This window comes from Notolabrus celidotus, chromosome 15, assembly GCF_009762535.1.
Source record: "Notolabrus celidotus isolate fNotCel1 chromosome 15, fNotCel1.pri, whole genome shotgun sequence".
In the NCBI taxonomy this organism is placed as follows: Eukaryota; Metazoa; Chordata; class Actinopteri; order Labriformes; family Labridae; genus Notolabrus; species Notolabrus celidotus.
The window spans coordinates 13,305,080-13,329,770 of NC_048286.1; the positions used below are offsets into that span (position 1 = coordinate 13,305,080).

A 24,691-nucleotide genomic window follows, 5' to 3' on the forward strand; every position below is an offset into this window, starting at 1 on the left:
GGTAGATTTAAAAGGTAAGGATGTTAAAAAAAAAAGGGTGTGACCTACTCTCACAAGCGCACATGTGACCACAGGGCTGGAACAGCACGGCGGCTTTTTGTCAGAGCAGACCACACACTCCTCAATCTGTGAACAAACAACAAAAGGGAATCAAAGTGTGTTTCTGCTCGTGTGAATAAACAGATTCTCTGGTAGGACAGGTAGAAGTGGTGTTTTGTTACCTTGGTTCTGGACTGGACCTGATCCTTGCAGATGAGACACTTCTTGACACGAGGCGAGCAGAGGGAGCAGGTGGCGATGTGTCCGCACGGCCCGAACAGAGTGTCTCTCTTCATGTCCGAACACACCATACACTCCTCCAACGACTCGATGTTGCTGTTCTGAGACGGGCTGCGGGTGCCCACCTGGCCGCTGAAAACGTTGGGAATAAAAGCACAGTGAGTGAGCGCAGAGGAGATTACAAACAGGACGGGCTGACAGAGAACAAAGAAAACAGAGGGAGACAGGGAGAGACTAAAAAAAGAAACAGGAGGCGGAAAAGGAAACATGAAACATTTTGAGCAAAGAAAGGAAATCAATACAGTCGTTTCATGATTTTCCTGAGATGGTGCTCTAATCCTTTTTTTCCTCTCCCTCTCTCTCTCTCTCTTCTCTCTAAGGTATTCTTACAGTTACTGTGTGTGCATGGAGACACTTAAAAAGCACCACACACCATCATGTAAGTTATCTTTCCCATCTCTTTGTTACTAAAGATTTCTCTTTGTTTGAAGGCTATTTTTAGAGGCACTGTGATGTCAGTGCGATTAAAGATGAGAGCTATTTTTGCAGCATAGATGTGAAAATCAGACTGAATAAATACAAGCAGGGCTGTCAAACCATTGATTTACTTAATGTCACTAATCCCTGAAATTCAACCATAATCGCATTTTTAATCGCATGTTTATAACTCCATTATTTTACATTTGAAAACAGTTTTTAAGTCGATACGAACAATAACTCTTTCCATTGTCCTCATTTGATTTCATTCACAGGTCTGTGGAATCACACACTCTTAATTAGAGCTTTGCATGATGCAGTTGCTGACTCACAGTCTAATCAGCTGTACCTGTATGCTCAGCTTGTTAGGTGGCAACTCACATTTGAAGTACTTCTGTGATATTTTAATACGGTTTGCCACAAAGTGTATATTACTTTTGACTTGTCTACTGAGCCATCGGGGAGTTTTTAAAGTGAGGTGTGCCGTTCAACAACGCAGCGGTGTCATTGTTTCCATGAAGTAGTTGCAATGGCTTGATGTAGGTCTGCATTACAGTTTTCATATGATCCCTTATTGCCTGATGAAGGCCTGTTATAATATTAAATATATATGTTTCAGTTATTTTTGTGAGGACAGGGCAGCTTAAACAGACAGGAAGTGTTGGGAGTAGAGAGTGGAGGATGACACACAATAAAGGTTTCCGGCCTGGAGTCAAACCTGCGACCACTGCAGAACTTCAGCCTCTGTGTTTGAGGTGTGTTTTAAACACTGAGCTAAACACACACCCAAAATGTTTTCACCAAAATGAAGGGTTTGTTTGTTTTTCAAATGTTAGAAAGTTGTAAAAACTGCTCTTTTTTGTGAAGCCAATCATCATTTTTTTTTCTTTTTTAAATTACAGTCTAAAATGTATTCACTTTTAATTTGCAAAAGACACAAAAGCATCAGTTCCCTATATTCTAAGAAGCTGGAAGCAGCCCATTTCTTTTACATTTCTGCAATAAAATCCCCAAACCCAACATCAGTTCAATCCAAATATTATTGATTCATGTTCTTTCAGTCAATCAATTCATTAGATTTTGCAGCTCTAGCTTCATTTCTGCTTTAAAAAGCATAAACCAGGTTTTTTGATGTTGTAAATTCGCTTATGCTGGACTCCAGAGATTACAGGATGACAGTGCTTGCAGCAAATAATGATTGCAGCAAAACAAAAACAAAAATTTAAGCTTTTTCCACATCACGCTTGTGAAGATTGAACAAAATTTCCATAATGCGTTTGATATCGAAGGATGCTGTAGGTAGATGGATTGTTTTTTTTACCTGTGGACGGTCAAGTTGATTCATTATATTACATTATTCTGACAAACCCTTTTGTCAAAAGTGACTGACAGAGACAGAGTACACTTGCTGTTTCCCTGTTTCCAGTCTTTAGGCTAAGCTATCAGTCTCCTGGCTCCAGCTTCATATTTAACAGACAGACATCAGAGTGGTATTGATCTTTCCATCTAACCCCTGGCAAGAGAGCAAAAGATGTATTTCCCAAAATGTCAAACTCTTCCTTTCAGGGATGTTTACCTGCTCTTCTCTTTGTGACATTTGGCCAGAGCTTTGCAGAGGCTGGGGTCGGGACACAAGTCCAGAGGGGACTGGCCCTTCTTGTTACGAATGGTCAAGTCTGCTCCGTTTGCTGCCAGGAAGCAGGCGATGGATGCGGCGCTCTTCTTCTCTGCCCCTGGGTGCCCAGACCCATGATTAACTGCAAGAAGCCAGACAGAAACAGAAAAACAAAGAAATTATGGGAATATCATGCTTTTGACTTTTGACAAAATAGATTGTTTTTTGAGTTGAACCGAGGGAAAAGAGAGTCACCTCTACCTCCCACACTGGGACTCCATTAATGCACTGAGCACAGAGCTGTGATTTTAATATTATTCAGATGGCTGCAGAGTTTAATTCAGATGAAGCATGTCAAAGTACTGTAAGATCACCACTAATTAGACAATCAAAGACATGCCTTCAGATGGCTGTCAGGCAGTGTCACCCCTTCACCCCCACCCAAAATCTTATTAACTGTACTGTCTTTCTCTGTCTCTCTTCCTCCTTCAGCTCATCACCTCTCTCTCTCTCTCTCTCTCTCCTCTCTCTCTCCCTCTCTCTCTCTCCTCTCTCTCTCTCTCTCTCTCTCTCTCTCTCCTCTCTCTCTCTCTCTCTCTCCTCTCTCTCTCTCTCCTCTCTCTCCTCTCTCTCTCTCTCTCTCTCTCTCTCTCTCTCTCTCTCTCTCTCTCTCTCTCTCTCTCTCTCCTCCCTCTCTCTCTCTCTCTCCTCCTCTCTCTCTCTCTCTCTCTCTCTCTCTCTCAATTTAGGCCTTCCATGTCTGATTGTCTTCAACCAGTAGCTTTTACATCTTGGCTGATGGAGCCATCGGGCCGGCTAATTCAATTCTCCTCTGAGGGAGGGCGGTGCTACAGGAGAGTGACCCAACTGCACATATCTCAATTAGGCTTGCTGTCTGTCTGTTCCGCTCCTCTGCTGGAGGACCAGGGAGGGCAGGAAGGAGGAGAGAACAGTGGAGGCGGCTAAGTCGGAGAAGAGAAGAAGAGGAGGTGGACAGGAGATGACAAGTAAGGTAAGTCTGTACTGGCAGCTAGGCGCTGCAGCCCTAAACTCCTCCCTGTAGGGATTAGTGATGTGGTGTTAATGAATAGGGTTCAGGTCTGACATGCCTCTGTTGGCCTCTACAAGAGGACAAACTCATTCAGGATGGTGGAGAGGTGGCAGTGAGCTGGTTGACTGCTCTGCGTGGTGGTGGGCAGTTGTCTGCACACTGGGCTGTCCAGTGATTCGGATGATGGGGTGTCCAGGACTGTGTGTCCAAGTGTGATCTGTCTGAATTCTTCACACATCAGGTAGAGGTTCATACAGAAATGTGTCGCCCTAATCACAGCCTGCCTCTTGAAATTTTCCCAGGTTACCCTTTTTTCACACATGTGGAAAAAAAGCAGGAGATTTTCCCTGTCAAACTAATCCCAAGGAGGCAGAACAAGATGTAAAAAGGACGTCACAGTAGTCACTGTGTGATGTTAACAATATCCAACAACTAAATACTGCATGAGATTTACCCACACGCTTTTTGAAATACTTTCACGTGTTATTTTAGAAAGCCTACTGACAGACATAAAGGAAGATCAGTAGCATTGATTAAAGGAAAGTAATTAAAATGATTAAATGTGGAGATGCAAGGTTTCTGCCTGACGGCAACAAATATCAATGGAGGAGATGAAAAAGACTCTAACCAGTGAGGGTAAAGGAGTGTAACGCACACTCATTAGATGCATGAAGATGGCACCAGTTTCATGGTGTAACATCATCACTACGACCTTAATATTACCTGCTGCGTTCACACGTCAACCAACGTCTTGCAGACATTTTGACGTGAAAAAGTCTTCATAAAGTCCAGTGTGAAAAATGTATCCGTTTGTGTTCACACATGCACCCCAGCCTGACAGTTTCAATTGATTTTCAGGAGTTTGGTGAATGTGTGCTTCTAAGAAAGCTTCCATAGAAACCTAACGAAAATGCCCCGAATCATGAACACTTCATTCAAAGATGCCAATTTACAAACTCAGTTAGAGTTGTAAAGCATTCATTTCTTGATGGAGGTGACATGCCAGTAACTTTTGATGGTGACAAGAGACATGTTCTGATGCTTTCAGAGAACTGACCTGTTTGTCCTACAATTTATTAATGCTTCTCTAGGAAGTTTTGTGTCTTTAAACCACCTGCAGACATGCTGGTGATACATTTTCGAGATGATAGAATGTTCTCTTGGTCTGCTAAGTCTAATAAGAGGGAAATTTAGATTTATTTATTTTTGTCAGTAGAATAATGACCCTACTCTTTACTGGAATAGACACAGATCTGTTAGGCTTTAAAACAAGATAGCCTCTGATTTCCAGCGCTCTATCATTATTACACAGTTATATATATTATTAAAGCCAGGGAAAGTCTATGTGAAGACTTTCTGCACTCTGCAGCACAAGTGCACCCAGCAGTTCAGAAGTTTCATGTTTTGAGTTTGTTGTTTTCTTGCTGATAACAGCGTTTTCTTTCTAACAACTGCTCCTGGCTGTTGTTTCATCTTCCTATGAACGCCTTACTGCGATGCCTAATGATACCTTAAGCAATATGACCCAGGTAAATGACTGTTATCTAGGAGGAGCAGTGATTTTAATAATGGATGTATATGTACTGTGTTCTTGGAGGGTTCCCAGGGCTCCACTTTGCTGACGTCCTGCATATCTTGGAGTTGTCGCAATTGGGACAGCGTGTGGTGACGCAGTGCCTCGTGAAGTGGCGTGTCCCCATCCTTGTCCTGCACGTCAAGCTTGGCCTCTGCACGCACCAGCAGCTGCGAAGACAAAACACAAACAGGCAGTGAAACAGAAAGTCTACAAAGAACCATAAAACAACTTTAAATTTATGCAACAATGCAAATGCCAAAGTGCTGATTTATAAGGCAGCTGCTAACAATGAAACGCCTCAGTGCAATTATGGAGTGCATTTTTTCTTGAGTCCACAAGATGGCAACGTGGCAATCTCAATCCAACACTACGCCAAATGACTCAAACCAAGACACTGCCTCGGAAAGCTTTTTCCCTACACAGCATTAAATCCGAAGCAGGACCTCATACAACTGCAGAACATCCACCAGTGTAAATTTAATGGAGGCTGCACTCTAAAAGTGCAGTACAGGATAAAGGACTGAAGGAGAGTTAACAAGAGACCTTTAGTTTGTGGTGAAAGTGAGTGTGCTTAGAAGGGTAGAAAAAGAAAGAAGGCAAAAAAAGGAGGATAAGTAAGATGAGGATCCACTAACCCGGACTATCTGAGTGTGTTGACGCTCCACTGCAAGATGTAAGGCTGTCTGCTGGTTGACATTTTGGATGTCCAAGCTGGCGCTGCCCTGAGAGGCGAGAAGAGGAGAGGAGAACACACAAAAATGAGCATGTTGGCTTGCACGTATTAACCAGAATCAATCACACGTAGGTTTGTGCATGTAGAAACAACAGACAAGTGAGAAATAATCACAAACAGAAAAAGAGAAGACTTTAATTAAAAGTAAATTAATTGTTCTGCACATAGAAGATAGAAACAACCTCTCCAGCTACTTGTGCCTTGACTAAACCTTTCTTCCTACAACCCCACCGACCAACAAAGTATCAGCTGGGGGGCAGTAAAAAAAAAAATGCATCCTACAAAAACCCTGCATGTGATTGTCATTTCCAATTGCAAAGAAATCAACTGAGGAGATGTGGAAGGAAGATAAGCATTGTGATCAGGCAGTGTGTGAAATCCCCAAGTAATAAGACTGACTGGCTGGGCTTGCTGGCAGGGAATCTGCAGTGCACCTTGTAGTGTGGTGCAATTTCTGAATAGAAAGCTGAGCCATCACTGCGAACCAGCCCATTGCAGGGACCTGTAAAAAAAAAGAAAAAAAAAAGGCCATCCCCCAGTGAAAGGTAGCCTGCACGGCGAGCATTCATGCGTTTGAATGTTGCAGCAACATTGCTGCCTTGCACCACATCCTAATTAACCCAGTTCCCACTTGGTCAGGTGACTTTTTTTCCCATAAACTCCTGCATGTTTGAGACTTCTGAGAGTTAAACCTGCAATCTCAGAAGGGAAAAAAGCATGAAGGTGTGATTGCGAGAAGAGGAGGAGGATATGAGGGCCCAAAAGCACTAAAGAATACCCCTGGAGACCCCGGGAACCGTATGGATTCAATAAAAAAATGGCAGTTACAGCAGCTTGAACTGGTCTACAGCTTGCTGGCTGCAGGGAGTGCAGGGGAAGCTGCTCTTAATGGTCTTTAGTCAGCCAGAAGCGCAGGCTGAGCTGATGCAGCTATGCTTAAGGCTGCTTCGGGGCTCTTGTAGACTATGAATAACAGCAATCGTTGTCAGTCTGAGTAATTAAGCATGCATTCAAATGCATGTCTGTAGCTGCTGGTGTGTTTTACCTGGTGCACTAACAGCTCAGCCACCTCCACGTGGTTGTTGAGGGCAGCCAGGTGCAGTGCAGTGTAACCATCATCCTTCTTCTCGTCTACGATCCAAGGCCTCGGCAGTTTGGACAGCAGCACACGCATGGCACTGCACAGAGGAGGAGAGGAGAGAGAAGGGGAGGAGGGTGAGTGTTTGAACTGGCTGAGCTGGACAACGTTACAGAAAAAGCCAGAGAAGGTTCAGACAGTACAGTCAATTTGATAGTTTACGATATAAACTGCCAAAATCAATCCATCTCTGACTGAATATCTCAGGACTGTATAAAAGCTTATGGCCAGACACAAGCTGGTGTAAGCAAACACATCATAGAGTCTGTACTGCTGATATACACCATATTCCCATACAATTTCCCTCTTTCTCCCTCCCTTTTTTTTCTTTTACAGCAGAGAATACTAAATCAACTTGGGGAGGAGTTGCTTTCTCAAGCAGAGTGTTATTTACATCAAGTTTTGAGTGGTACAAGTGCTGTGTGTTATTTTGGAGCACACATCCCCCCCTACCATCTCTTCAGTTCAAAAGGGAGGCCACATTTCCCCTGGTGATGCGCAAAAAGTGTCTATCATTGGAAGGCAAAATGGTAATTACACAAGATTTAGCTGGGTTCACTTAGGTCTTCTCCTGGGTAAAAATGGGCTGAAGAGAGAGAGAGAGAGAGAGGGGGGGGGGTCCATTGTTTGAACTGCGCTGTCTTACGGAGGTGGCCTGGTGTGGTGAGAGGAGCGAGTCAGTTCTGTGCCACTCAAGGTCATTTGGAGGATGTGTGCCACAGAGACGTGGCTGCAAGGAAAACTGTACAAGAGGAGGGCTGAGAAGGAGTCACAGTGTCACGGTGGGGATGAAGAGTGAGGCTGGCTGCCTCTCTCTACTGTGTTGTTTAAAGAAGAGACGTGTGTTTGACAAGTAAACGGAAACCACAAGATTTCTCATGGCTTATTAAATCCAAGGATCACACAAAAGAAACAGAGAGGAATAAGTAAAAAACAATAAGTTAGGCTTAATCTATAATACAGATGAACTGAGAGGAAAAAGATTTGATTTAACACTCCTCTTTCTACTAAGTCAACTATGTTTCACAGCATGGCTGCTTAAGTTTAATGTTTGAACTCATCCATTATCTCTTTGCCCCCAACCCCTTCCTCTTCTCTTCCTCTTCTTGCTTTAGTCCCTGGGCACACATCCAGGCATATGGTACATGAGAACACTGGAATGAGACTCATCCCCCTGTTAAGTGTTATGGCCAGTCGAGGATATGTGATGAGAAACAAAAGCTGCAAACACATCTCTTCAATTTGTGCAAATACTTGGGAACATAAAGCGAGACACTTAAAAGCCATAAACATCTCTGAAGTGTTCTTTTATCCTGTCTATAGTTGGGTACACAATGTACCTTCAATAAGCATTAAAGCGGCAACGCTGGAGGGAAACTTCTGACCTTGATTAACCCTGAATACTCATGCAGGGCATATCTTTGAACTGCGACAAAAGGAGGCAGCTGATTTAACCCTGACTTTGATATGGCTGAGCAGCCCCTTGGCGAGCGCAGTTGTGTTTACGTACACAGCAGTAAGGTAAATAGTGTCTAAAGGAGAAGAGGGAGGAAATGGGCTCCAGCACGGAGCAGGAAGGCCACAGCCGCACAATCAATGCAAACTGTTAACTATTAAGAAAGAACAAAGAAAGAAATGCAAACCAACATGCTGGCAGGCTTTCAGACTAAAGGCAATCAGGATGACCGGTTCCCTGCGGGTTTTTGCTAAACCTACAGCTTGTCTTCCATCCTTCTGGAGTAATGAAAGGGAGCATCACACACCCTCTTTAGGAAGCAGAGAAAGAGGGGCAGAGAGGCAGCAGGCAGGAGGAGGAGGAGGAGAAGGAAGAAGGGGGATGGGGGGGTGGGGTGGCAGGCAGTCAGCACCTCTGTACGGACAGAGATCCGGCGCTGGTGTACTGCTGCAGTGATGAACAGCGCAGCACACTGATCCCAGGCTCCCTCGCTCTCTCTCTCTACCTCTCATCGCACAGAGGCTTACGCACACACATACACCTGCATTGCTTGCAGCTATTCTTCAACCACTTAATGCAGAGGAGCACTGCTTAAATGTGATAGCAACCGCACCATTCTGCCTAATCTCACATTCATAATGTGCGCCTTGTTACAAGGAATTATTTGCTTGCGTACTGTAGATTTACCATCTCAGGGGGGGACTTTTGAGTAATTTCATCCTGGTGCTCCCAATGGGAAGGAGTTGAGACTTAAACAAGCAAATTATTCAAGAAAAGACCTTGCCACATCAGATTCTGCCTGAAGCTTTAACATTAAACTTATTCCCGGTGGTTAAACACAGCACTCTTTCAGCTGCCTTTCAAGTAAGACTGATAGACAATACAGGCATGCAATTTTTTTTTTTCTTAACTACAACAATTCACACCAGAATCAAGGGCAATTGTTTCACATAAAGCCTTTGTTCTTTTTCCTCCTCCTATTGGTGCAATATACAACATTTGTGCTGCCTGGATTGGCTGCAAATACCTCCTATATGTAGAACAACTGGCCAATAAATGCAGGCCTGCTGCGCTATAGGGGCAGAATGGCGCCTTCTACAGTCAGAGCCGCGCACTGGAGCGCTGGGCAGGTGTATGCTGTAGTAGGGAGCCCCTCCAATAGAAGTCTTGATTGACAGGCTCCCTGCCACGCTGGGCGAAATGGGCAGGCATTAATATTAATGCCCCATACTGGCACTGCTGCATTGCAGTTAAGCTATTTGCTGTAAAGGCAGAAAAAAAGAGAGTAATTAAGAACAGAGGAATAAATCCTAGTTCTTTTTTTATCTCCTCGCTAAGTGATGTTAGCAGTGACTGAGGGGGGTATGAGAGAAACTGTGTCGGCCCTTGAGGCAGGATGTCAAGAGAAGATGGAGGAAAATAGTGAGTCTACCAGCTGACCTGAGACTTAACATTTAGACATCACAGGATTTGAGAGGGAGACTGATATTTAGAGTGAAGTGAGGATCTCCTTATTGCAGCTGAACCTGAAAACCAATGCTACGGTCTGTTTAAATGCAGGAGGACATGCAGCTGAAAAGGGAGGAAAGGTAGAGGAGAGAGGTAGAAGGGGAGACGTGATGGAACTGGGTCACCCTGTGAGAGATCTCAAGAGTCCCTCAGGAGAGCTGCACAGGGGCCTGTTGTCTTGGGCTGCAATTGTCATTGACCAGGACGCTCTCTGACACCCCCAGCTCGCTGTGTATCGGCGTTTGTCATGTATGTAAGACACTGGAAGTGTGAGTAAAGAGTATGTGTGCGGCTGTGATTTTGTGTGTGTGTTCGAGCGTTCGGGTCGACAGGGCCCTTCTGCCGCCCTCGCCTAGCTGACAGCCATCTGTGTGGTGGTCAGTGGGATGTTATTACAACAGGAAGTGGGAGTCGGGGGACAATAACTTGGGTAGGACAGGGCAAAAACGGGAACAGTCAACATCCAGTCTGAGATTAATGGCTGCGCACAAACATATGGTTACTCTGATGCAGGAGACGTGTTTGGCATACCCTCGTTTATTAACTAAGGCTTCAAGCTCCAAATTCTGCATCGGAAATTAGTCGCCCAAAGGTGCCACCTGCCTTGGGAAAAGAAAGGCTTTAGAACACGGCTAATAGACAATGATCAGGTGCGTGACTCTTGAGCAGAGGAGGTTTAGGCTATTGGGGAAAGGTGCGCCATATTTATCCATATTCTTAACTGTCTGTCCTGAGATATATTTAAAATTCAAGGTCCATGTGCTTTCAACTGTATCACACAGTCTTCAGCAGCAGATGGAGATTGTTTTATTTATTTTTTTACATACTTTTTTTGGCAGACTTTTGCCCCAAAAAATTGTAAAATATCACATCACACCTGAGCTAACTCTTTCTACAGAACAAAAAAACTTGAATAGTTGTAATTTTATTCCATATTGACTCATTTTCTAGTCGTTTGAAAAAAAATTGAATTAAGACTAACCGACTAGTCTAAAGGTGAGAAAAATTTTTGACTTTGAGCATGGGATCAGAGAGTCTGCAGACAAACACTGTCTGAATAGTTTAGCTCTCCTACAGTTGGAAGAGCCAGCAACACCAGCATTTGGTTCCTCTTGCACATATTGCTTCAGCAGAGTGGTTACATACCTGTTTAACTTAGCACAAGCTACATACAACTTTATCTCCACTGTCCAGATCAAAATACTGCTAAACCAAGCCACGCTACAAGATACCATATGTCACCTGTGCTTCTTTACATCCAGGTGTCAGAGCATGATAGCATTATGACATTATCAACAGGACGTTGAGCCCTGGCTAGTGGCTGCGCTACAGTTTAGAAACAACATATATATATATACAAATATACATATAACGTGACGTCTGCAAGGATTAAAATACGCTACCAGCTGAGCATTTTTCTTTCAAAGATTTCACAGTAAATGCAGTGAGAGCAGAGCAACATGTGGATATTTAAGAGACCCATCAAGGAAAGGAAAGAGACCAGCTCAAACTTAACAGACATCTGTCCAGGATGAACCGAAAAGTGAGAGAGATGCTTAAGTTTCTTGAGACCGTTCATCACTTTACTGTGTTAGTATAACGGTAACATAAGCGACAAAAGTAACTAAACCAAGTTATTAAGTTGTTTCATTAGTCAGAATTCTGATTAATAGTGTTAGGGCTGAGTTTATTGGACACCGGCAGTGATCCCAGTGCAGCAGAATCTCTGAGTGCTTCCCCTCATCAACAGAAGCGCATTTACACATGGCACGCAGCACTGTGGCTTCATTCATAAATTAATCTCCAGACACACTGGCCGGATTTCATTAGAATCTCACTGCAGTGGCAGTTAGACCTCGTCAATTTACTAAAATCAAAACTGAAAATCAAACCGGCCACAGCGCTGGGGTAGAGCGGATCGTACAGGATCAGACACATTTTTAAATGTCCAGGTAAAAACTGCAGATTCTCTGATGTCATATACAAGATAGATTCTCATTAAACAGTCTGTAGCGTCCTCGTGCTCTTCTGGTAAAAAAAATAACATTCACCTCTCCTGTGTCCGCCCCCTCCTATCTTACCTGCCAATCCAGGTGAAAACCATCAAACTATCAAAATGCTTACTAAAATCAAATAATAATAATGCACATGACATTGCCCTTAATATAAACAACAATAAATAAATGACATAAAGTAAAATGATTATGAATATACTAGAATATTCATATGTATGACATAAAATGATTGAAAAAGCTCCAACACTAATGTTAATGAAATAAATGTGTTTCCTACACATCCAAAAGGTCCTACACAGCCAGTCTAACAGTCAATAGTTTGGATAATATATATTACCGGTGAGGACTCGACTTGGACTCAAGTAATGAGGACGCGACTTGGACTCAAGTAATGAGGACTCGACTTGGACTCAAGTAATGAGAACTCGACTTAGACTCGGGTTTTTCTCTGGTGAATTGGACTCAACTCAGACTCGAACACAGAGGACTGAGGACTCGACTCGGACTCTGATTTGGGGACTCGACTACAACACTGAATTTAGATTTATTAATCCCCCTGACCCAACCCATTCAAAAATGAACAAAAATGCAATCCCAACAAAGTCCCATTCAAAATGTTAAATGAAAAGTGCATGTAGGGGGTGTGGTCTCAATAGCCCTGCAGTAAGCAGTGTACTATGTGCATGTGATTGAGGAACAGCATAGATATTAAAATGTACTTGCATGAAATCTGGTTGTTTTAGTCAGGATTATGATCAAATATATTTTCCCCAACTATATGTAAGATCCCTGTTAAGAGCCAACCTTCAATTTAGTAAATTCATGGTTTATTCCCGTTAATTCCCATGGAAAGTTTCCAATTTTGAAAATTCCAGGAATTTTGCAACCTACATATAACTGGAGCTTCAGGCCGACAATAACCAAAATATTATTATTTTTTGACCGACTGAACATTTGGAAGCTTATTAGTAAGGGGAATGACCTTTAGTTAGAATGATTTAAGTTTTTCTGTCTTCATGGAACTTAGCTCATCATATTGCTCTGTGAGCTTTTCTGCATCCTCTTTGGTCCTGGTAGGATTTTTTTTCTCTGAGGCAGCCTTCTTACCAGAACAGCTTTTCAAGATGTGCCGCCTTCAGACGATACATGAGGCTTCAGCTCAGAGGGGACAGGATCGATACTTTCAGGTGCTTTGAAATAGTGAACCCTGTACCCAACAAATCATTCACAAATGCAACACACTAACTCAAAATGGGACCCTGCCTTCCCACTTTCCTCTCTGCACAGGGAGAAACTCTTCATCATGTTTAGAGAGTTTGAATGGCACCTTAAGTTTGTGGCAGCTGGGAGGATAAGAGACTTCAACCTGATCAGGATTTCACTCCTGTTAGTGATGCTTTGATTGGGAATATTGGCTTGGATATTTTGCGATTTTATCATTTGTATGTGAAAGTCAAGCCGGCGTAGTTTCTACAGAAAAGGGCAAACTTTTTTGAAAAAAACCACACCTTCCGTTTCAACCGCAGTCACTAAATAACTCCTGACATCAGACGTGACAAATACATCAAGGAGTCTGTAATCCGCATGCAAATATAACTAGATGAACTTCCGATCCTTCTTTCTACCTCCAGGAGCAATTAGTTCCCTGTTCACTTTGCCAGGCTGTCCTATCAGCTGCTGGCCGTCCTGCTGTGGACAGAGTAAATAAACACAGGTAGCGTCCAGGCCAGCAGTGCAGCAGAGAGCTGAGGACAAGAACCTCGCTGGCTGCACTCGATAAAAAAAGCCTTTCATTACCATGCCGTGAAGAGAATAATTTCCCCTACAATGTGACCTTCCCCTGCCTGCCTGTACCTGAGGCCCCTGAGTGAGCAGGCTTTATTAAGGACTATTTGCATAAACCGGGAAGAGGGAAGACGGGTAAAGGGGTGCATTTCTATGATGTTTTGGTTATCACTATAGCTATTGCCTGTGCCTTGAAGGTTGTTTAGGAGACACCGGGTGCATTTCAAACATCTCAGGTACATTTGTCTGTCCGTTTAGGAAGTGGGTGGGGCCTATAAAGCTTAGCTTTAATTAGCCTTAAATCACCTGGTATTACGGAGCAACCTGATTCGTAGCAATTTATGAAGAAGGAGGCAGCAAGACAGTCAGAGAAGCCCAATGGCGCGTTAATGTCCCATTGGTTCAAGATGACCCAATTATTTTTCCCATGCTACTCTTCTTTGCACTTTATTCTCCTCAGCACCTTGAAAAACCTCATTCTCATTCTGCACCAGCCATAACAGTCATATATACATCCTTTTTAAGAAAGAAGCAGTGGATGTCATAAAAGATAAAGCAAGGGCATGCAGATTATAACGGAGTAAAGAGACACCTAAATCATGCGTACTATAGGGAACAAATGCTCAATAGCACTATTACCTCGAAAACAACCGGGTAATTATTGAGCATCACTTTTCTCACAGGCTCAGACACGTCTGCATTAGAATGCAATAGGTTGTACATCCATTTTAGTCTATGCTAACGCAAATGTGATGAAAGCTGAATAAATAATACAACTAAGTAACAATTGACCTGCTGTGTAGAACAAAGTACGCGTGGTTGATCTGCAGCTGACACAAGGAATGCATGCTTTGACAATGTGCAAATAACAAACCTGAGAGCTGACAGAACTGCTCGCCAGGATTTGATAATTACATTTTGAATGGTTGACTTGACATAAGACAAGGTACACAGAACGAGGGACAGAAAATGAGAACTGTAGATCAAATCATTATCAGGCGAAGACACAAGCTGACTCGAGTACACTGTCACCAGAGTGTCCACTCACTGACTTCTGTTTCATTACAGTCAGTCCATCTCAACAAGCTGCTAACAGGGTGAAGAAAATCATCTCTGACCCCTCGCCCCGCTCACTCCCTTCCCAACAAACAGCCTGGTGGAAACACGTTACAGATCACTGCTCGCTCACATAAGAGCTTCAAACTGAGGGTTATTGAATTGAAATTAAATACAAGCAACAAAACCTCCTTAGGTGTGTGATTTCTACACCTATCAATAACAATTTTGAGGTATCAGAATATCTACAAGGCTGTTTGGCTTAATGAAATATTTTTATTAATGGGCATGACATGTTTTTGCTTAGACCATAGACAGTATAAATAATGGACGTAGTATCCGTCACCCATCTGTTCCTGAGCGCTGTTTTGAAGCCAATCGACGGCGGAAGCCATATTGGAAATGCGGAACTCAACCAGTCAAGGTGTGCTGCAAAGAGGCGGAGTTTGAGCCTCCTAGCCAACAGCTATGTTCCTGTCTGGGAGTCAAGTCAGTCATGTCCTTACTTGGGCAAAAACTCGTAATCTTACTATCTTCTGAACAGTCACGTTAGAAAAAAAGTTCATCCCCCGTACAGTGTGTGCCGATAGAGAGATTATCTACGTAGAGCCATGCCGTTTTTGGAACCAGGCTGTAAACATGTTTATTAATGCTGCAAAGATCGTCTTTTTTGAATTGGTGTCTATGTGGTTTCTGGTGTTTCTGCCCGCCTCAGGCGGATTCTCGAATGGATTACAGTTTATAACGCTTCGGCATGGGCTTCATAGTTTGAGACCGGAGGTTGCTGCTTGGGGAGGACACAGTGTTCATTGTGAGACATTGAACTCAATTCAAAATGAAAGACCCCTGTAACTGTTTATGTGATTGTGAGACGCCAAAGCAAGGGATCAAATCATAGCTTATGAAACCCATAGGTTAAATATATATATTACACGCCCTTTATCTTTTTTTTTGTACTGTCCAAGGTGCAGAGATACAATTGATTGATAATGTGAGCAGCATCTTCACAGAGAATTGTTTGCACCAGGAAAAAAATTTATGAAACAGTAAAACTTTTGTGTGAACTGCTCCTTCATTTTGCTCATCGTCGAATCGTTTTAACCCAAACCATCAAGCCTGGAGTAATTAAGACATTTTCAGATTTTATTTTTTGGTTGCAGCTTATGTGAGTGGATTCCAAAAAAAACGCTCTGACACAATCTCCACTGTATTAGATCCTCTCACAGCTCCAGGCTTTACTTTAATATGTACATATTTCCAACTTGCTCGGTCATCAGCTGCCTTTGTGATGAGTCACAATGTCTTTGTTATTTAATCGTTTTCAAGTTTTAGCCCGGCTCAACACCCCAAATCATCTAAATGACCTATATGTAAAGCCGACGCTTCGTTTTGGTGACGTCAGAGTTCCTCTCAGTTTGTTTGAAACAACGTCAGACTTGCTCCTGCCGGGTGAAATTAACTGCAAGTTCTTCCACACAGAGTCACAGAGCGTTAAATAGAACCGAGGGGACTGACTCTGGCTTTTGCAGAGCGGTAGAGAAATCAGCCATACTGAAGGTCCTTCGATCGGCAGCCACTCTGCAGAATGCCACACTGTCACCACGCGGGCAGACAGTCTGAGAGGCTCCCATGATCTACAGTCTCATTGCAAATCTACCACTTTAAATCACCCCTCGCTTCCCGGCCCCGCCTCCCACCTTTCTGCCCTCGCAAACACATCGCACTCACCCTCACACTCCCAGAGAAACGCTCATCTCCGTATGTTGTGACCTGTGAGGGTCCCTTTACGCACAGCACTGCAGCAGTAACTGTGCTGCCGCTTAAACACAACAGACAAAACGATGATAACACACCATCATATTCTCTTCCACGGTAATTGGCAGAACAGATCCAAAGTGACACAAACAGGCTGCCGTACTGCAGCTGATGAGTCTGACTTTTTCAGCTGTTACACTTCTAGGCGCACATGCAGAGGGAGACACTGTGGCTGAAAGAGCGATTTGGTAATTAAAATCTATTGTTTGCAGGGGGAAATAATAGGGATCAAAAGGGCCTTGTATCAGCTCCTGCCTCCCCTAAGCACTGAAACAACAACAGACCATATGCCCCAGAGCTGCACGCAGAATGTCTACCAGCCAACTTGTTAATGGAGCTCGTATGAATGTGCTATACATTAAACAGATAAGACTATATAGAAACATAAATGTTTCCCACACACATTCATGATTCCTGAGATACAGTGGATAGAATATTTACTCGTACTGTTTTCTATGTAAGCTCCGCTGCTCCATCCCAAAAAGTGGAGCTAATGTTTTTCTGTGCCACGGTCGATTTTTTCAGTATTCCCTGCATGTTTGGACGCAACCATCCACACACAAACACAAGCACAAGCCTTACCAAATGACACAAACAAAAACAAATCCTCATCCCCTTGACCTGTCATACTGCATTTGCATGGGGGCCACTGACTTCAGTGTCCGCACAGGTTATCAAGGTAAACTGGTCTGCATTATTCAACAGCAAAGCTTGGTTTAGAGGTGAAAGTCGGCCTGGATGTGTCCCTCAGAGTACATTAAGGACACTAATACCTCTTTGGCTGACAACAATTTGGGATGATAGGGATGCTAAATATTATTTATGCTCACATCTGAGTCAGACGAGATATGATCATTCTTAAGATGTGCAAATTTGGCTCGCTACAGAGCTTAAATCATGGAAAACGAGTCCCCACATATCAGCTTTAAGTGTGAAATGCAAAATGTGTTCAGATAATTGTGGTTTATGACCAAGAGTTCCTTACAGTTTTTGTCACTGGAGTTGCAACTTACATTTAATTGTATTATTAAGTTGTCTATTAATGTTTCACAAAGTGACCTGTTATGTTATCTATAGACATTTTTTGTAATGTCAGAACTTGTATGTAGATGTTTGATTTATTCCTGTATTTATTATTATTATTATCATCATCATCATCATCATCATAACTACTATTATCTTTAAATGCATTGTCACTACTGTAAAGCTTTTGTGGACCCCAACAAGAAGAATAGCTGTTGCAATGTGACAGCTAATGGGGATCCTGATAAACTAAACTAAAATAATCCACTGGATATCAAAAAAGAGAAAAAAAATATTGACATCTAGAAGCTGGAGGTTACTGCATTAAAACAGTAACAATTGTTTACTTCATTTTTTTTTTAAGTAATCAATGATGATCCGTGCATTTCTGATCCTATGTTTGTTTACCTAAATAATAAAACAGTATATGATATTAATTTGAAATCAAAAGGTTAGACTGTGTACTTAAAAAAAATAAGTAATGGTCGGGATCATAAATGCATGACCTAGACATCTCTGTTAAATCTGGGTTTACTATTATATTTGTGTTTATGTATGAATAACATTATTTTGATACAAAATCAAGCTCTGTGAAGTCTAAAATAGGGAAATATAAAAAAAATTAATCATGATATTCAATCACACAAGGTGACCAGCTAATAAAAAGATGCACACAGTGACACATTTTCTTGAGTTTTGTGTTGTGTGAAATCATATTTACCATACCGCACAGATTATACTGATGTTTTACATGAGCTCACTCAGCTAAGAACAATGCAGCACGCTCCTTTGTGTTTCATTAAAATACACTAGTGCCGTCACTGGCGCTGAAGTACCACCAAACACTAAAATAAATTCTATTACTTATCCCGATACATCAGGTAAATAGATAAACTACATTTGTTTTTAAATGGAGGGAGAAAATATTAAAGATGCCTGACAGCTGGGCTGTTGAAGTATATCACCTTGCTCTGTCATATTTATTACCTGCATTGCTGAGGCACTTAAAGTGCCACAAATAAATCCTGCTCTTTCTAGGTTTGGCTGGTGAGGAAGAAACCATACCATCAGCGCTTATAGAGGCTTCACAATGCAAGCTTTTCTCTTTGCATGCTATAGTCACTTTCCCAAAAGCTCTTTATGTCCTTGAGTCCCTTCAGGAAGGGATGCACCCCTCCCTCTCTCTCCCTCCACCCATCCCTTGATCCCTCATTCCCCTCTTCTCCCTCCATCCATCCATTCTCTCCTCCCCCCCTACCCCCACCCCTCCCTCTCCCAACATGTGCTATAGCAACATAGCAGCCAGGACTCAATGTTTCAGCATGCCACAGGACAGACAGAGCATTACAGCATGGCTGAGCTTATCTATTGGCTCCGAGCCACCGTTGGCCCAGCCCTAGGAGGAAGTGTAGGCGTTCTGATTGGTCACAGGGGGATTGGGGCTTGTATCAGCTTGTCCTCTGGCTGATCTGTTGGACTGGTCCCAGCTCAGACAGAGGTGGACACTGGGAGGGCTTCTAGGATTGGGTGACTTTTTATCTATTAAGTCACAGTGCACGCTGCAGCAAACTGGTGCCCTGGCTGGCTGAATGGACCAGTGACTGCACTACATCTTTAATGAGAATACACTCTTCAGTGAGTAATTCAACTAGAACAAGCCACAGCAACATAATGCAGAGTCTAATTGAACAACTGAAGATAATAACAGATCACACTAAGGAGACATATATAATTACATGCAGTAAATCAGCAGTATCAGGCTGATTTCTCCAGACTACATGGAGTATGTTACAATAATCGGCCAACATAAGGATATTACCTCCCATTGTGGGCTACAAGAACCCACTAAGTGCAGTTTATCTGGATTCAAAGTGTTACTTTGACATATCTCTGCTATGAGTTATCTTTTAATGAATTACAGAAGGGAACCTGTGAATACCCTTTCCCCTGACCAAGTTTATCACCTCCACCATCCTGCTATCAGGAGTTATCGTATATTACTCTGTAAACACGGAGATATTACACAGGCGGCCGATAAACACACAAACGCTAATAGCCGGATCGGTATGGCTAAGAGACATCCCTCCTCAATTTTGACCCAGTAAAACCCCCGTATACTGCCATCATGTATTGTGTGAACTGGTGTGTGTGTGTGTGTGTGTGTGTGTGTTGTCTGTAAAGGCATCTGAGCATATGGTGACAAGGAGGAGCTCATACATTGTCCTCAGCAGCTACAGCACCTTTCCTGTCACCTCTCTTTTATTTTATGGATAGGGTTGTTGGCTGGTGCATCTGGCCATCCTCACCTGTGTTAAAATCCAAAAATCTGGAGGGGAAAAAAAAAGTCCTACAAGTATAAAAGGCTAAATCATGCTAAGCATAACAATATACCCTTTGCTCATAACTTTAGTGGCAATAGACTATAAGCAGTTCACAGCGGGTGTGTTTGTGTGAGCCCCCTGAGAAAATGGTCTTGCACACGCACACACCCCTGCAGTGCGTAGGTATTCATGCAGTTTGTGAGTCACTTAACGGTAACATGTGGCGCCGGTACGGCACAGTAAAAGATCAGAGACGGGAGAGGCAGAGGAGCTTCCCCTGCAGTGAGGCTGGAGGGAACAATGGGCTGCTGGATCAGAGAGCCTGACTGCCACTGGCTTCCCCCTCCAGCACCCAGGTAGGCTGGCCCATTCATAAATCACTTTTATTCCTCCAAGCGCTCAACAGCCTCACCTCTTCAAATGATGCACTGTGTAAAGGGATGAGGAGAGATGGAGGGGAGGGGTGGGACGGGGGTGGTGGGGGACGGATGGAGGAAGCGATGTGGGGGAGGGAGAGGAGAAGAAGTGATGAGACAGACGGAGTAAGCAGGAGGAAGAGCCAGGCTGATGGAGATTTACTCAAAAAGCACAAACTGGACTCATTAGAAAAAGCTCTAATCCCTCTATGATGTTGACTGGTGGGCAGGCTCACAGAAAGGAGGAATTAAGACGAGCTGAAAGAGCGGCTAGCATTCTTGATGCTCGAAATAAAAGGGGGCTTCAACACCATCTGAAGCTGCCCAAAATCCTAGTACAAAACTTTTCAATTTGAAGCGTCCTGCCTCTCGTTTTGTAAGATAAAACAGAAGTGTTCTCGTAGTATTGGGAGGAAAAAATGAAGAAATTCACATCCACCACAACTCAATTTTTCCTTGTTTTGTAGTATTATGAATCTAAATCATAGCGGGAGTAATACAGCTTTCTGAAATTAAAGCTCCTGTAAGGAATTTTAGCAGTGAGTGAATTTTGGCGAACCCTGTGGACAACAGACTGTAAAAAAAATGGACGTCTGATCGCTCGGCTGGAAGTGAGGCTTCCACAAAAGCTTCTCCCCCTAGTGGCTGGCTGCAGTATAGGTCAAAAACTCAGTCTCCACCATTCATTTGAATGGTGCTGCGGTCAAACTTCAAAAAATAAATACACGTACAACTGTTTCTCACATCTGTATGCTGTGTTGATATGTAGTTAGTATTTGACTGTTTTCTGCTCAAGGCCATTTTTTTTCTGAAAAGTTTATTTTTCTTCAGTAAGAGTTAAAAAAATTGGGTTTTACTTCCGGATTCACTCTGATTGACAGTTGCCGTAGTTGGAAACTCTATAGGACCTCGTGACGGTACGCTGTAGGGCGGAGCTTGTTACCGTGGAAACAGAAATTACTGTGGCACCATGTTGGCAACACAGAAAATTCTCTACTGTGCATTTAAACAGGGTTTTTTGGCTTCAAACCCGTACAACCGGAAGAGGCGAAGCAACGCTGTCCATTTTTTTCTACAGTCTATGCTGGCCAAGTGGTACCTCTTATTAGTTTGCTGATTTTATCCTGCACATGTACAAGAAGTGTTTTGTCATGAAAAAGCTCTTTTTTTTTTTTCAACAATCGAATGCGTCACTCATGGACAATCTATCCTGTGAGAAAAGGGGAAAAAAAGTTTTTTGCTTGAGTGCATCTAGTCACTTAGTCTGACACCTACCCTAGTTTTAGACATTGAAAATAACCTTACAGAAACAGTCAATCTTAAAATGAATATTCATGTTTCCTTAGATAGGCATACAATTTTAATTTCAGTCCGTTTCATCATTAGTTTAAAATTCCTCATAGGACCTTTAATAAATAGAAAGAATTGAAGAGAGACAAAACTTAACTGATTAGATCCGTCCTCTTCATTCAATATTAAGTCGAGGCACTATTGAAACAAGTTGCTGCTTTTTTAAAATATAAATTCTTCTTTATTCAACAGCCAAACTTTGTTTTTTGACTTGAAAGCTCTGCCACAAATTCTCCGTCACAAGCCTTGCATGGCCTGCAGCAGCGAATCATCCTCGCAGCATGGCATTGCTACCAACACACTTCATGGTCCACGTTTCCATCAGTTTGCATAGTGTGCACCAAACGCATATTGATTAAAAAAATTCATAATCCCTCGGTGACTTTGTAAAACATCCACAAACAACTTTCTTCAGCGCTGATGATTTCGAAATACAATCAGAGAAACCATTTGAAGGGTAAAGACTCCAGCAATTAATTATGTTTCCTATTTGTACCAATTGAGATCAATTTGTAGGATTAATTTGGTTCGGCCCTATTCCTGTTAACTGATGCGAATAATCCCAATAACATCTAGTCACACTTCTTAAATAACAACTGTGCAACAATTAGCCCCTAATATTCCAGTTTCCACCCACGATTCATCTTCTGAACAACACGGAGCATCGTAACAACATGCAAATGAATGATGTCAAGACGGTCTGTTTTGACTTTACTTGAATGGAGATATGTTTAAAGCAGTACTCGTCTGGAAGAACAACCGTCCCACCCCCTCATCCATAGAAAGAAAGCACATCCATTAGTCGACCCTGCTCTTATTGATCGATTAACTGCTCAGCTAAACATTCAGCCCCTTGCTATTCATCATGGAGGGAAGATGTAAGCTGGGCTGCTGAGTTTCAGGAGCAGATGGGATGTCGGGATGTAATTGAGATTAAACTGGTGGGTTGGGTGGCTGGAACAGGCAGGGTGGAGACCCACTGAGGGGATACACAAAACACACAAGGGGCTTTGTCAGGGTAGATACTTGTTGTCCACAAAAACCTTAACCGACTGGGTAGAAAATTAATACACACTTTCAAGTCCGAAACCATATGTAGGGTGAGAATGGATTTATACTCGGCCATGAAGATTTCTTCTGTGAACCCTAACAAGGCTTAGTGTAAAATTACTACAGGGTCCTTCTAATTGGTGTGCAAACAAAATAGTCTGTAGAGTAATAACAGGTGGACATTCACAGCTGCCGTTTACATAGCTGCAGTTTTGCACTTTGATTGGCCATGTAAGGTCAAGTTTTGAGCAGACACATTAGCTTGGAATCCATTTTACCTCGCAAATGGTCAATTCTTGTAAGAGCCGTAAAGATAATGTAATCGAAAAGCTATAAATTGCAGTGGCAATGCATTAATTAAATTGCACACTTAAATCTATGCAGAATTATCTCCAGCATGAAAAAGGTCTGGGACATAACTGAGAGTGAGGGCCGAATGACTGGGAGCTCGTTAAAAGGCTTATCAAATCAGCGAGCAGAGAGTCGCGTGACATTTTTCTGGCTCATGAAAACACACTTTGACAAATGTTCACACCGTGTTTCGGGTGTTTGTGAGTTTTTTTTTTTACAATCTCATTCATTACAAGTGCAACAGTCTGGGTTCCATATGATCACTTTAAACTTTCACTCTCACATCCTCGGGCTTTCTGCAGTTAAGATGCGTGTGGGGTAAGTGAGAGGACTTGTTCGCCGTCATTGAGGTATAAGAGGATTGAAGAGGAGAGAGTGAGAAAGAGGAGGGCACAGAGGACGTTGCTTTCGTACAGTATAGATGTGCCCCGTGATGAAACCAACTAATTAAACAGATTCTTCAGTGGCCGCGCCTCGGGAAAGCTTGAAAAAGACACTTGAAAATTAATGAGAGCTCAAAAAGGAGAGAGAAAGCAGACCAAACTTTTCATTGCCTTGGAGGTGAGGCTGCCACTTGTCTGCCTGTATTGCCAAATGCAGTAAAAATAAATAAATGGGAAAATACTAGGGGTGTAACGATTCATCTATTACATCGATGTATCGATTTATATTCCTATGATCGGACTACATCGATATGTGCTCGGCAAGTTGGGCTTCCGGACGACATATCGACCTAACATCGTTTTAAAAGGTAATAAATTAATTGTATCAATACAAGGAAATAACGCATTGGATTTAAGCACGGCAGACTTTATATGGATGATTTTTTTGCACTTTTAATGATTAAGACATTAAACTTTACTCAATTCAGGCTGCCTGTCTGTGACTCCATCACCACGCGCCAGCAGACAACAAAACATAGCATGGCGGATGGCAGAGGAGAAACCGATGAGTGAGAAATGATCAAGCCAACTTTGCGGTCCAGCATGTGGAAACACTTTGGCTTTTGCAAAAACGGAGATGTTCTAAATAAGTTGCTCCCTGTTTGTAGGATATGTAAAGGTCAAGTGAAGTACCACGGCAATACGACAAATCTACCCAACCACCTACTAAGGCGCCATGGGATTTCACACAACACCAACCGTCCAGGCACCTCTTACAGTGTTCCCACTGCAGCAGCAGAAGCACAAGGTAACATCAGCGCTACAGAAGCCTCAGGCCTCACCAGCATGTTTAGTCAGAGACTAGGACAAAACTCGGCTCGGGTGAAAAACATCACGGCACTGTCCAAGATCAAGGTATTTGTTTCAGTCACACAGGTTGAATTTTTGGCTAAGAAGTTACTGAATCGATTTCAAGTCACAGAATAGGATCGGATCGTTCTAAATGAACCAATATCGTCCTTTAATCATATCGGCATCGATGCGAATCGAATCGTTGAAAAGAATCGTTACACCCCTAGACAATACAATAATACTTCCTGCTGTCTAACACTCTCTATGCTCCTCCTCACTACACAGTCACACTTACTCTCTCCTCCATTTGTCGAATGTGCAGTAATTCTAAGTATAGAGGTGAGCAGACGGAAGCTCTACCATAAGCAGAGTGTTCCAGCTCTATTTAAAAAGAAGAATGATAGAGACTGGGGGGGGTCAAAAGGACACACAGAGTGAGG

At 42.7% G+C, this 24,691-nt stretch overlaps 1 protein-coding gene across 1 annotated transcript in view; it reads right to left on the reverse strand.

Moving 5' to 3' along the window:
* Positions 1–24,691, reverse strand: part of mib1 (mindbomb E3 ubiquitin protein ligase 1) — a 61,367-nt gene that overhangs the window by 6,962 nt on the left and 29,714 nt on the right. Inside the window, 8 exon segments of the mRNA XM_034702703.1 lie at positions 49–93; positions 96–126; positions 222–411; positions 2,333–2,486; positions 2,489–2,513; positions 5,007–5,165; positions 5,634–5,720; positions 6,777–6,909. Of these exon segments, the coding sequence (XP_034558594.1) occupies positions 49–93; positions 96–126; positions 222–411; positions 2,333–2,486; positions 2,489–2,513; positions 5,007–5,165; positions 5,634–5,720; positions 6,777–6,909 (824 nt within the window).